This window comes from Myotis yumanensis, unplaced genomic scaffold (assembly GCF_028538775.1).
Source record: "Myotis yumanensis isolate MYYU_CA2020_CCGP unplaced genomic scaffold, mMyoYum1.0.hap1 SCAF_13, whole genome shotgun sequence".
NCBI lineage: Eukaryota > Metazoa > Chordata > Mammalia > Chiroptera > Vespertilionidae > Myotis > Myotis yumanensis.
In genome coordinates, this window is record NW_027223764.1 from 8,758,100 (window position 1) to 8,773,554 (window position 15,455).

Sequence of the window (15,455 nt, forward strand, 5' to 3'; positions counted from 1 at the left end):
AAATTAAAGTAGAAATAAAATAGCCCTACATACCACTAACTTTATTCTCTGTGAAACAAAGAATAAATAGATTAAAGTTAGGAAGTTAGCTGTTCTGTGACTTCTCCAAATGCTACTATTAAAATGTGGAAAATATAGCGGTTTTCTAGTTTTAGAAAATCATCATACTCATTGTTGCTGAATTAAGCAATTCAGAATCTATACTGTCCCTTTATTATTGGTCTTTCCTTTAGGCTTGCCTCCTTACATTTCATCACTTTGTACCAAGAATATACATAGACTAAAGGACTAATTTATAATACCATTACTGGTATAAATTCCTTTTTATGTAGCAAAAATAAACGTGACTTGTTGCAAATAGGTATCCCAATACTACTTTTAGGACAGGAAAATATTCAACATAATATTTTTGTTATGCATGATATTCCCTGCATATCTTACTTGCCTAAATAGCTATCTTCCAAAGTCCCTTAGCAATCTAAAATGACTCATAAAATTTTACTGACCAATGTCACCCCAATAAATTCAGTAAATTAATTAATTAATGAAAATAAAATGACTAGCTTTGACAAATGGTAAGGAACTTACGTATTTTACAACTGATGTATGTATTGACTTTAAGAACTCTGGTTACAAACCTAGTTTTCAATATGGAAATTATAGTTTTCATTTGTGTTAATAATATTTAGTGTAGCCATAGCCAGTTTGACTCAGTGGATAGAGCACCCTCCTGTGGACCGAAGGGTCCCAGGTTCGATTCTGGTCAAGAGCATGTACCTCGGATGCAGGGTTCCTCCCCTGCCCAGGCCCTGGTCAGGGCTCTTGTAGGAGGCAACCAATCAATGCATTTCACTCATATGGATGTTTCTCTCTGTCTCTTCCTCTCTCTTCTACTCTTTAAAAATCAATGGAAAAATAACCTCAGGTGAGGATTAATCCTATCTAACAGAGGGAATATGCAAATTGACCATCACAAAGATGGAGGCGCCCAAATCCACAAGATGGTGGCGCCCAGTCCGCTCAGCCCCACTGGAGTCCCCCAGTCCTTTCAGCCCCACAGAGGGGAGGGGGGGGAGTGGCAGACGCGGTGCAGCTAGACCTGCCCTCAGCCGCCCCCCCTCCCCAGCCCAAAGCGCAGGCAAGCCTCAGATGTCGGCTGCCCAGCCGCCCAGGGCAGTCCCGAGGCACAGGCAAGCCTTAAATGGCAGCTGCCCAGCCGCTCAGGGCGGTCCCGAGGCTCAGGTAACCAGAGCCAGCAGAGGCTTGCGCTACCGGCAGTGGCAGCAGCAGAGGTGTGAAGGGGGCGTTGCCTTCCCCTGATGGCTAGTCGCCTCCTGCTCCTGAGGGCTCCCAGATTGTGAGAGGGGGCAGGACAGGCTGAGGAATGCCCCCTCTCCAGTGCATGAATATTCATGCACTGGGCCTCTAGTATAATAATAATAATAATAATAATAATATTTCATTTATTCAAATTATATATTATATTGGAATGGAAATTATCATAACATGTTTACCTTCAACATAATAAAATTTGTACAGATGTATTGTGTAATTATGCACTTGAAAACTGTATAATTCTGTTAATCAGTGTCACCCCAAGAAATTTAATAAAAAGGAAAAAAACAACAGAAAAAGAAAAATAAAACAAACAGAAGTGCATCAAACTGAAAAGTTTTTGCACAGCAAAGGAAACCATCAACAAAATGAAAAGAGAACCTACTGAATGGGAGAAGATGTCTGCCAATGACACATCCAATAAGGAGTTAATATCCAAATTTTATAAAGAACTCATACAACTCAACACCAAAAGAACAAAAAATCCAATTGAAAAATGGGCAGAGAATTTGAAGACATTTCTCCAAAGAGGACATATAGATGGCCAACAGACATATGAAAAGATGCTTACTATCACTAAATACCAGATAAGTGCAAATTAAAACCACACTGAGATGTCACCTGACACCTGTCAGAATGACTATCATCAATAAATCAACAAACAAACATTGGCAGGATGTAAAGAAAAGGCAACCCTTGTGCACTGTTGGTTGGATTGCAAATTGGTGCAAGCACTATAATAAATTGTGTGGAGGTTCCTCAAAAAATTGACTATATACTTCCAACGTGAGCTGTTTGAGGGGGAGGAGGGAAAACTGGAATCAAACTTTAAAATCCTTTTAGTATGTTTATTTATTGAATAATAATATAGATAAAGCAATTCTGAACGAATTTTTAAATGCATTATATTGTAAAATTGAGCAAGTGAGGAATGTGTTTATGTCACCGGGAGTCAGCGATTTACTGAGAAAGAAGACACAATTACTGAAATGAAAAAGACCCAACAGAACCTTGTGGAGATGAATTGGAATTGGAAGTATGCACTTATGTGTATTTATTTGTGTATGTAAATAAATTATTATTCTCTAACTCTGTTTGCTGAACAGGCCACTAAGTAAGTGCACCTTGCAGCAAAGAGCATGTCACACAAAGATATTGATCTCTATTATGAGTGATTCTCCATTACAAGTAACCAGAGCTCTACCAAAACAAAACAAAAAAGGGCTAGGGGAGGGCTGATGACTCTAGGTTTGAATTAGGACAGATATAATGTGTTCACTAAGTGATGGGAGCATGTCACAAAAACCTAAGAGCCAGCTTGAAGTCGTTCCATGGCCAAATCTGGGACAGTTTGAGTGGCCAGATGATTAAGTATAGCAGTGAATTACAAACCATTAGGAAAATAAGAATGCATGTGTTCATAGCAATAATGAATAAATGGTGGAGAAGGGAGAGCTCTTGCGTATAGCAAAGCTCTGAGCACTGATTCATAAATGCAGAGGAAGTATGGAAGTTGGTAATCATCACAGTAAAGTCTGAGAGCAGGCAAGAACAATCCATTTTTCCTTTTCATAACAAATGTCATGTCCAATCAGATAAATTTGTCTCAAGTTTAACTCACTCAAAAAGGACAAGAAGAAAGAGGGAACGAAAGAATTCAGGTCTACTTGTCATCTCTAATCAAAATCCAAGACCTTTTTTACTAGTAAAGTAAATGCATTCTAATAGCAGAGTCACCGCCCATAGAAACATACCTTCATTACAAAGGATGAAATAAATGAAATCTCAAATAAATGTATAAATTTGTAAATGCACGTATAAATGTACCACTTATACCCAATGCTGTGTTTTGCGAACAAATGATCTTCCCATCTCATTTCTCACAGGCAGAAAAAAATTAATAAAACCATTTAAGCTAATCTATTATAAGTATAATCAGCTGATATACTGAAATGTTTAGCACAGTCATTATAGATTTTCAAAAGATAAACTGATCTGAAATCAAGATTGTCAAAGTCTTCAATTTCACTGTAGACTTCTTAAATAAATGCAAGTTAAAGTATCAGAATGGAGGACCTCACAAACAACTATTTTCAACAAAAAGAGAAAACAGTATTACAAACAAAGGAAATTCTAAATTCTTTTTTAAGGCAATTTTGCCTTATATATAAATGTAAAATTATCAGAATAAAAAAATGTTTTAAACTGTGTTTTAATCTGTAATAAACCACTGTTCAGTAACACAAAAGTAAAATTTCTTTCTAGTCTGTTTTTCAGAAAAGTCTTATTTTGCATTGTTGAAATTATTTGGCCCGTTCAAGAAAATGTATTTTCTCTTTCAAATCCTTCTGTATAAAGATTAGATACCAACGTTAAAAACCTTCAGAAGTTTTCTGCGTGGCTTAATTAAAAAGAAACTTCAAAGTATTTCTGTGTCTAAGCAAAGAGATAATCATTCTCTATTCTCACTAAGCAAACAGCCAGGCCTTTTTAGGAAACAAATTTAGGCTGAAATATTTAGTAGGGAGTTTGAAAGGGTAAATATTGTCATTACATTTCACCTAAAATAATGAATATCATTTATATGAATGATCACATTACATTATAAATTCCACTTTAAGTTATATAATTCATGTTTCTAAGTGTTAAAATATGTCATTTCATTTTTTTCCTACAGATTTAAATATTTGAATATATATGAATATATACCTTATAATGAGATATAATTTTTCTACTCAGAAACTAAAAAAGGAGGGAATATATCTAATTGCACAATTTTGAAATATCATGACAGATTATTTAAAGCAGCTGAGAATCTGATAAACACATTTGTGTTTTTATCAGAAATTATGAAATTTATACACAAAATAAAACAATTGCTTTTCCTTTGTTTTTCTTCTAAAAAAAACCCATAAAAATAAGATCATATAATATTAACAAAAATATATTGAAGTACATCAGTATCAATATCGATACCATATATCCAAGGCAACTTATCATAAAAACCAATAAAAATTCAGACATGAAGGTATGACAAATCCTCCAATAGTTTAGGAGGTACAGGTTCTAAAATTATAAGGCTGTATAGATTTCATAATCCAATAACAGTAAGTTTAAGAAAACTAAAAAGAGTAGATTTTTATTTTTTAATGTGTAAAAGCACTGGAGAGCAAAAAAGCGAAAATATTACCAAGCCAGGATGCAGAGGATGGGATCCCAGGTTATTGGCAGGTCCCTTTCTCCCTGACTATGGATGGAAATAGTATTTCGCAGGAAAAGGGACTAGCATCTAGGCTCACCAAAGGTTGGTGAGCCAAGCAACAAGGACTAAACTCAGGAGTAAGGACATAGAAAGCCCTTCCAGAGACTGAAGCTCTAACTTGAACCATCCTTATATTACTGCTGCCTTCAGGCACGCAGCAGAATTCAATTCCCTAGGTCTCAAACTATCTGTAAATAAATTTTGCAAATACAGTATCCAGTACAAAACTAAAAAATAACCAGGGTTGGGAACTGATAATAAAACAAGAACAGGAGCCAGCAGAAACAAAGGCTCATGTAAATAAAGCCATGGGAATTTAGATATTATCTGGGGAAAGACACGGGCTTTGAAATAACTTTTTTATATGGAAGGAGATAATGAACAAGTTTAAAAACCTGACTAAAAAATTGGAGACCATAAAAGACAATTAGAAACTATAATAAACTTAAGACTTTAGTTTAAAAAACTGAACACTATAAAAACAATAAAATGAAATTGCAATAACCAAAATTATTGCTTTTATAGAGGGCACACGTTGGTCTTCCTAAAATGAAAAAGGCATTGTTATCATCCTCTGCCTTCCTGCACAACCAAAAATAAGGCTAAATATAACAAAAATAGATTAAAATAGGTAAAAATCTCAGAGATTGCTGACAAAAGGTAAAGGAGGAAAAAAATAGCTCCTCAAAAGTAAACAATATTCATAGAAAATACTGCTTCACATGTATATTTATACTAGAGTTCATATTTTCATTAAATTTGTTTTTAGTTACCATTTTTGAGTTTCCACTGTGTTTCAGACCAGGGCCAGAATGAGAACTTCCATTATCCTGGCAGGATGAATAATTTGGTGCCCCTTTAAATGAACATGTGGATCCCCATATCAAAGCCCCGCCCGCAAAACACACTCTTATCCCATAAGAAACACATTCTTAAAAATTTCTTCAATTTTTCCAGGAGCAGCTGGTGGGTGTCATGGGGGAAAATAAAACCTCTAAAAATGGTGTGAACTCCACCGTTTCTGGAGCCATCAGGAGCTTCACCCTCTGTTGAGAGCACACGTGAGCACTAATTTATTAGCCACCTCAGCTGAACTCTTAAGATTCCAGTTATTTCATTCTGGATACGCTAGTCCTCAAGTCCCATCTCTCTCTGAACTCTTGTTTCTCTTTAGATCTTAAGCCATTTGGTTACCTTGTAATCTCAATTCGTCCAATGCTCTCATGAAAATTCATAAATTTGTCATTTGCCAAGCTTTTATTTCTTTCATTGTAAAGGCAGAAGTGAAGCTCTTTCCAGCTCTCTACATCCTTGAGCAAAACTGGAAATTCTATAACCATGTTCATTCTTGATATTGCTTCACTGTTTACTATATTCTCTACCCAGAACAACTGAACTCCTCCCTCAAGTTCCAGCTCATATGTCCTCTACTCAAACTTCCCTTATCTCCAGGCGATGAACTATTCCCTCCCTTTTCAGTACGCCTTCAATCCTTTTTTTATTCCATTTCATTAAATAAACATATTGAACACTGGGATTGTGCTATTGATGCAATGGTCCCCAAAGAATTTCACTGCAATAAAGGATACAGGCAAATACAAAGATGATGCAAGGGACAAATTAACAAATAAGAGGAGAACCAATTTCAGTTTGGAGAGGTTATGAAAAATACACAAGAATATGTGATGTCCGACTACATACTTAAAGCTGAACAGAAATCCTGAGAAGAGGGAAGGGTTGATAAGCATCTCAAATCACTAATGTACGAAATTAGTATATTTTGGCTTGTGTCTCCACTGCTAGCTTGAAAAATACTTTAAGCAAGAACCCTGTGTTATTAATCTTCATTAATAGTGCCAAGCACTCATTTAATCATTGTTTGCTGAGATGAATAACTAGCTTTGCTTTCTAACAAGAGCATTTTGTAAGCACGCTATAGGAAATAACTGCTTTAGGGAATAATGGCCCTATCTTTCATTGTCCCACACTCAAAAGCTAAATAAATAAAACAAAAAATTAATGAATGTAATTGTATCTACAAAATACTCTTCAAAAATCAGTAGTCCAATTTTCTCTCTGCTTATAAAAAATCATGCATAAGAACTAGGGTAAATGTAATCCCATCATTCAGAACTATATAATTTACTTTTTAGTATTTCACACATATGCCAAACCCTGTAACTCCGTATATCTAAACTTATAAACCCATAAGTTCAATGAATTAAAATGCTGCTCTCTCATCTGGAGAAAAAATAATGTTATTAAAGTGCTACATCGCATCAGAGATAATAATTATTGTGGATGGCTACATCATTGATGCAGAAGTACAGTACAAATTGAAAATGTCAGTGCTCATCTTCATGATGGGATCTCAGAACAAAAATAGAACACTTGTTGCTTATGATCAGGACCTGTTACATAATTCATGGCAGAGGGGGCTGAGAGGAAATCAAAGAGTAGTGTAAAATGAAAATGCAGGACTCTTATTAAAAATTTATTCAGAATTTCGATATGGCCTGGCCAGCATGGCTCTGTGGTTGAGTGTCAATCTATGAACCAGGAGGTCACAGGTTAGATTCCCGGTGAGGGAACATGCCCTGGTTGCAGACTCAATCCCCGATAGGAGGTGTGCAGGAGGCAGTTGATCCATGATTCTCTCTCTCCCTCTTCTCCTTGCCTCTCTGAAATTAATAAAAATATATTTAAAACAAAAAGATTTCAATATGGCAACAGGAGAACATTAAAGCAAGCATGACGCCCTTGGGAGCATGAAGCCCTGTGCAAATGCAGAGGCCACATGCCCCTGATGTGGACTCTGCTTATAACAGGCAGCTGTGAAGTGCCTGAGGCACCCTTCTTTCCTGGAGCACAGGACTCTGATTTCATCCCACTGGTAATGAGATCAAAATCGCCTTCCTTACTAAGAACTCCCCTACAATCTTATGCTCTGGCCTCATTTTTAAGCTTAGAGATGATGGAAAAGAAACAAAATTGGTTCTGCTCATATTCTCCGAATTTGAAAACCTATGATACCTCAGTAACTAGTCAAAGACATAATCATCTAACTTGAAATGTTTAGGATAATTCTACAGCTAAAAATATATTTCTTCTCAATAAAAAAAAATTATTATTTTCTTTGGTTAGACTTCTTTGGATATAATTTTTTATATAGTCATAGTTTTGGAAAATCTTTTATTAATGTTTTATAACTATATTATAGTTGGCATTTATGGTTTGTGTCAAATATAGTGCATTTATATCTAATATAAACAAGTATTTGCATATATACAATTCAAAACTATAAAACACTTTTAATATATGAGTATATGAATAAGGATAAAAAGGGAAAACATTCAGATAACATGAAACAATTGCTTCTTAAAGTTATCTGGGGGAGAGGAATAAATCTTGAGAAAACAATTAAATTATAAAAGCACAATAACCATTCATAAAACTACTGGGAGTACAGTAACAACAAAAGTTTCTGTCTACTGACACAGAGGGGAAAAGATGAGTATAAGAAACCACTTGAAAGGTTTAAAGGATTACCAATATCAGGATTAATAATAAAAGATTCAAAAGAAAGAAAGGCATAAAAACATTCGATTTTAGTTACTTAATGAGATACAAAGGACAATTATAAAGATGGCAATGCAGATTTTACATATAACATGAGTTTTCCAGAAAAAAAATAAGAATGTTTCTTCTTTTTAGAGAAATATAAAATACAAACATAGTCTATGGACTCTGTTTTAAAGCCTCCACAAAACTGTCATTTTAAAAGGCTTAACTTTTTATTAGAATTGATAGAACCCAAGTAAACATAGCTTACAATAATACTGGTTACTTAACTAGCACAACACTAAACTTAAAAAGGGAAAAACTACAAAAATTAGTTCTTCAGCACAAACTCAACCCACAAAAGTTCCAAACAATCATTTTTACTTACAATTGGCACTGATCACCTTTGATCCCTTTGGTTGTGCAGAAACATTTTCCTGTGTGCATGTGACAGATGTTTGCATGGCCGCTGCATGTACAAGCTGCAAAGTCAAAACCAAAGTGAATATTCTCCATCACAAACGTGCATCACATTTCAGGGGAGGTTTCATTACCTTATTTTCATACCATGGATTTTTCCTTGCCATCCAAAAACGAGGGGTTACTATAGAAGTTATTTTTAAGTAAAGGGAAGTAAAGTCACTTATTTAAAATTTTTGTGAAACTCTTTCAAGCCCGTGGGATATATGGATCTGAGTATTTTTCTCATTCTTCTTTGGGCTTCTTTCCACTTATACTTGGGATATCTACTCAGTGAAATGGGTCTCATATAGCACAAGAGCTTTGGAGTCAAGCAGACTGGCTTTAAAATGTGCATCCATAGTCCCTAGAGATGTGCATTGGGAAATGCATTTGTAACCTCTCTCGGCTCAGTCACTACATCTGCAAAAGGAACTAATGACACTGGCCCCCAGGATGAATGTGAGAATCAAATGAGGGAATGTATTTTAAAATACCTAACACATATTCAGCACTTAATAAATGCATTATGTCCACGATTCTTTCTGCAACAATAAAAATATAGGCATATGTTGTATAAAAAAGCATGTCTATTTACTTGCCCCCAATATCATCATTTTACACTTCTGAGATCATTCCCCATTTTAGCTTTTCATAACTAATTGAAACATAACATAGCTATGTAAGAGTTCAACACAGTGGATTTGGTTCATATGAACTTATTTCATTTCCTTACTTTGAATTTCTTGTTCAAGAGCAGTGTTCCAGTCATTTAGGACACAAACCTCACACTTTATTGTGCCCAATATCCAAAGAATTGGAAGGTTCTAGTTTCTACATGTCCCCTCCTTTTCATCATGACAGCAGCATTCAAATACTGTCACCCATGTTCTCTTACTTACACCAATGCTATCACATATCTGATCTCTCCACTGTTAGTATTTCTAGGCTCCAAGTCATCCTCCCGTCCAAAGACATATTCTATCTCTGGTGACCACGTCACTAGCCCTTTTAGAATCCTTTAATGAGAAATGCTGTGTTGCTGGGCAGTTGAGCCACCCTATTGACAAAAATGAAGTAATGTGGTCTTATCCTGATTCACATCCAAATATAAAAATAAGCCGAATCATTGGCTTTGATTAAAGTGTAAAGTATTGCCCTAACCGGTTTGGCTCAGTGGATAAAGCATCAGCCTGCGAACTGAAGGGTCCCAGGTTCGATTCTGGTCAAGGGCATGAACCTTGGTTGCAGGCACATCCCCAGTAGGAGGTGTGCGGGAGGCAGCTGATCGATGTTTCTCTCTCATCAATGTTTCTATAACTCTCTATCCCTCTCCCTTCCTCTCTGTAAAAACTCAATAAAATATATTTTAAAAAATAAAATAAAATAAAGTGAACACTAAGTTTCTTGCTAATTGTTTCGGATTATTTATTTTAAAAAATCGACAATTAATATAAATACACATACCCCTACACACAGAAAAATAAGTTCATATTAGGTAGATTTTTAAGAACCTGTTTTCTTTTTCTAGAAGAAATTTCTACATAAAAGTGAATTTTTCTTCATTATAAATATTTAAATAAATCAGCATAATTTTTCCTTTAGAATTGTAGAATTAACTATGGAAACACAACGTGTGAGAATGACAGAAATGAATTACAAGGTATAGAAATGCAATGAAGGAAAAAAACGATCATCAAGCAATAGCAGGACATGGACATGGAGATATACTGGTACATGCATGCAACTTCATAAGCAGTGAATGAATGTTCCATGATCTCTCTTCATGTTAACTTGCAGAGTTTCATATTAATACTGCCTTGTAATTAGAGAGCATTATGCTAAGTGAAATAAGCCAGTCAGAGAAAGATAAATACCACACGATCTCACTCATTTGTGGAATATAATGAACAACATAAACTGATGAACATAAAGAGATCCAGAGACAGAGAAGCATTGATCAGACCGTCAAACCTCAGAGGGAAGGTAGGGGAGGGTGGGGGAAAGAGGGAGAGATCAACCAAAGGACTTATATGCATGCATATGGGCCTAACCAATGGACACAGACAACAGGGGGTGAGGGCATGGGAGGGGGGGGTGGGGGGCAATGGGGCGATAAGGACACATAGGTAATACCTTAATCAATAAAGAAAAAAAAATACTGCCCTGTATTCAGAACTTCACTAAAAACATCATGTACATTAATACTTTAAAACTTGGATGACCCTTTTATTTATCCTTTAAGGCAGTACTGGAAATAGTTAATACAGAATTTTTTGAAAGAATTACATCGTATGGGAGCTTTAATAATTTCTGAGACAAAAAAAAAAATTGTGTTAAAAGACCTCTTAATGTGAGCTCATTTTGCGAGAACTCCCTTGTGGTGCTGTACTTCAGGCTAAAATGGCACAAAAGTATTTTAAATTCAATTGTTTAAAATTTATGTTTCATGACAGTGTTGAAATTGTTCTGTTGTTGTCAGCATGTGGGGCTATCTTTTTATGCTGAATAAGCACCTATGAAATCGTCATGCAGTGGCCTTTTGCTTGATGAATGTTATATGACGATTTTATAGCCGAGACATACACAAGAGTGCCATTGCGTGGTCACACGATATTTCTGTTCCCCTATAATATAAAGTTGCAATATCAATTTATAACCAAAACTAAACAATAAACAGGGAAAAATGATACAAGGGTTTTTCAACACTGTTAAAAGTTGAAGTCAAAGTTGACTTTTAGTTGGGATGGGAAGTAGCAGTCTGTGCCAATCAAAAACAGGGAGGGGGGTTTGAGGAAGGGAATGGGTCAGCAAGGGGCTAAGCTCAGCCATGGCAAAGTTTCCCAGCCCCCAAAGGTTCCAGGACTGTGTCTCTAGCAGTTCCTTTAAAAGGCATCTAGTAGGAAAAGTCACATCTGCATCTTCGAATGGCCATAAGCAAAGGTCATCCTGAAATACCTGACCCAGTGTCAGTGTCAAAGTTCGCATAGGCTCAGTTCTTCTTGTCCTCGTCATTCCTTCTGTGAGAACCCCAAGGATGAAAGAACTTGAAAAGATCAAGTACAGAAAACCTAGGGCGACTGAGCATCTGACAGGAGGACTTCACCAAGGAAAATAAAGGATTTCAAGAACAAGAACAGAGGGAGGACAACCTGGCTAAAAATATTAGAGCGAGAGAGTCAATTCAAAATGATAGTGAGGTAGCATCTCACACCTGTCAGAATGGCTATCATCAACAAATCCACAAACGACAAGTGCTGACGAGGATGCAGAGAAAAAGGAACCCTCGTGCACTGCTGGTGGGAATGCAGACTGGTGCAGCCACTATGGAAGACAGTATGGAGTTTCCTCAAAAAACTAAAAATGGAACTCCCATTTGACCTAGTAATCCCACTTCTAGGAATATATCCCAAGAAATCAGAAACACCAATCAGAAAGGAGAGATGCACCCCTATGTTCATAGCAGCACAATTTACAATAGCTAGGATTTGGAAACAGCCTAAGTGTCCATCAGCAGATGAGTGGATTAAAAAGCAGTGGTACATCTACACAATGGAATACTATGCTCCTGTAAAAAAGAAAGAACTCTTACCATTCGCAACAACATGGATGGACCTGGAGAGCATTATGCTAAGCGAAATAAGCCAGTCAGAGAAAGACAAATATCACATGATCTCACTCATTTGTGAAATGTAATGAACAAAAATAGATCCAGAGACACAGAAGCATTGAACAGACTATCAAACCTCAGAGGGAAGTCAGGGGAGGGTGAGAGGGGAGGACAAGAGATCAACCAAAGGACTTACTTGTATGCATGCATATAAGCAAAACCAATGGACACAGACAGTAGGGGGATGAGGGCATGTGCTGGGGGGTGGGAGTGGCGGGGGAGAGGCCAATGGGGGGAAAAAGAGACATATGTAATACTTTAAACAATAAAGAATTTGAATTTTTTAAAAAATATATCAGAGCAGCTAGTCAATGGAGTTTCTTTTTAATCAAGCAGTTATGCATGATTTAAAAAGGTTTTATTGGTTTCTTAATATGATTAAAATTCTATAAAAATGCTATTCTGAGCAGAATCTTTGCAGAAAGGGTAAACTTCATGGTTATGCCATATTCTAAATATCTGTGTGTAATTATGTAATTGTTCATTTAATGGCCTCTCTCTGGAATATATAAAACCTCAGGTTGGCTTTTCTCTGACACACAGGATGATAATGTGTGCACAGAAAATGCAAACTTTTAATTTTGTTCTGTCAAAATAACTAATAAAACCAAGATTTCCACGTCAAGTGATTTTCATTTATCTACATCTCTAGATTATTCAGGTCAATGCTCCCAGTTTGCGAGAATTAAACTTCTTACTTTTATATTAGAAAATGCTCAAATTCATTTGCTTATAAATTTTCTGCTTCTATGAACAATCTGCAATATGTGAGAAGAGTTTAATAAGAAAAAAATCCCACATCCTAGTAGAGAGAAAGGAAAGTTAGTCTTCCTTTTTACTAGCCTCTAGTCTCAGAGAATATCTGTGTCATAGCCTAGTGTGTTTATCAAGGCATTAAATGTGTCTGTAACTTTCTGCTATGGACAGATATTCTTAATATGCTATAGTCTGAGCAATTTTATTGACTGGAAGTATGAACCCATCATGTCCCATGTTTCTTAACCCTGAGTGCAATTAGAGTCATTCGAGAAGCCCTTAAAAAGAACCAATGCCCAAGAATCACCCTACAACCCCAACCCAGATACTGATTTCATTCTTTTAGGGAATGACCCAGACATCCGTACTTGTTAAAAGATGTCCAGGTAGTTTTAATATGAAGGTAGTGTTAAAAATTGTATCTAGACCACAATAAGGCCCAAATCTTTCCTTAAAGATTCTTCATTATTTCATAGCCAGCAACTGAGACCTTTCTGTGGGAACTATATAGGCAATCTCCATTTAGAAAAGGTAGACATATAATCTAAGGGACAAAGATCAACCTAGAGATAAAAAGGATTACCACAAAATCACAACATAACAGGAAAAATTTTAAGGGAAGACCAAAACTTCTGTTAAATGTAGGAGGAAAGAAGCAGCAGGATAGAGAGGAAAACAGAGAAAAGTAGGACTGAGTGAGTGAAAATGTGAAGATAACAGCTCATCCTTAAATGTTCTCCTAATGTGCTTCAATTCCTATTACATGGGCCTCAATTACCTATGATCTCATTTGATCTTTACAACAATCCAATGAAGTATTATCATCTCCCTTCACATATGAGGACAAGGAGGCACTGAGGGGTTGCGTTAATGAGCTGTCATACATTTAAACAGTGGTAGAGTGGGATTTCACCCCAGGATTGATTCCAAACATGTTCTCATACACATTATGTCATGCTATCACCATGTCCAAAAACACCCCACCAATCTTACCTGATATAAGGCATACACAAACTCTTAATTATTTTATTGCTCAAGTCAAAGTAGTAAGTTACTATTATAAAACAAACTGTCAGCAGTGATTACTTTTGAATAGGGAGGTTATAGGTCACTTTTAACTTATCTGTATTTGATAAATTTCGTATAATGAACATGAATTCATTTTGAAATAACAAAAGTAAAACTTTTAAAGTATATCACAGAATTTTTATATATTACTTTGCAAAAATATTGACACAATGGAAAAATTTCCTTTTTAAAAAATATATTTTCCACAACAGGCGTGTTTCTCAATTTTCTTTTCTCTAGTAAACACACACACACACACACTACAGTAAAATAAAAACTAATTACCTGTACACTGTCCTCCATTGGTAGGATCTCCATAATAACCTGGCATGCAGTCTTGACACTGCTTTCCTGTGGTCAGATTTTTACACTGTTCACACACATTATTATTGATGCAAGTGCTATGTCCATTACACTGGCAAGCTAAAGAAAAGAGTAAAAAAATATATATCTATATAACAATACCAAGTATTATATCAAGACAAAGAATTTATTTTAAAAATCTGAATGTTAGCAAAGTCCAACGCACATTTCCCAAGTTGTTTTAATGTATAACATATGTGGCTCAAAATGTCAATGCAGAACAATTATACAATAAATTCTATTTAGAAATGTTGCCTTATACTCTGTAAAATGTGCGAGTTAGAGATAAATTGAAACATAAAAGTTATAGCTAAGCAGAGAATACTTTTAAACATATTCCCAAAAGATTCATGTGAATATTGTCTATTAAGTTACATAAACAAAAGTCTGAATAATACAGCTTTGATTAAAAGTGTTAAAATTCACCTTAATTATATTTATACATAATAACAAAGAATCGATTAATACAGAAAACTGTTTGGTAATAGGTGCTTATTACTTCAAGTACATATATCTGGAAGATTAGCAAAAATAGTACTTTTAAATTAATTTGCATACATTTTTAGCTTCTTTGGGCAAGAAAAGGTTCAAGGCCTAATTGAAAATCTATGTGAATGTGAACTAACAGAATCAGATTTAAAGCATGAGTTTTTTTGTTTTCATAATATGAGATTTATTATATTTTCACATTAATATTGTAATAGAATCCAACCATTTCAGAGGAGAGATAAAGTTAATATATGAAACCTCACACCTTTAGTGACTATTTGGAGCGTAATACTGACTGACTTAGTTTGGTAACTGTCTAAACATCATCCGCATTGTCACCTTCATAATCATTTTCATCATGATTACAACTGAGACAGCATTTAACTGAACTCTCTCTCTCTTACTTTAGGCAGGAAAGCCAATGTTCAGGTGATTTCAACTGTTTGACAAAGGCGTGTATTCTGATTGGTCAGTTTACATACTGCATCAATT

The 15,455-nt window shown here is 35.5% G+C and overlaps 1 protein-coding gene across 2 annotated transcripts in view; it reads right to left on the reverse strand.

Annotated features, from left to right (window-relative positions):
* Positions 1 to 15,455, reverse strand: part of ATRNL1 (attractin like 1) — a 454,480-nt gene that overhangs the window by 319,445 nt on the left and 119,580 nt on the right. For both annotated transcript variants that reach the window (XM_070432204.1, XM_070432203.1), the window contains exons 19-20: positions 14,397 to 14,534; positions 8,547 to 8,640 (exon numbers count right to left, since the gene is read on the reverse strand). In XM_070432204.1, coding sequence (XP_070288305.1) covers positions 8,547 to 8,640; positions 14,397 to 14,534 — 232 coding nt within the window. The remainder of the gene's footprint in view (positions 1 to 8,546; positions 8,641 to 14,396; positions 14,535 to 15,455) is intronic.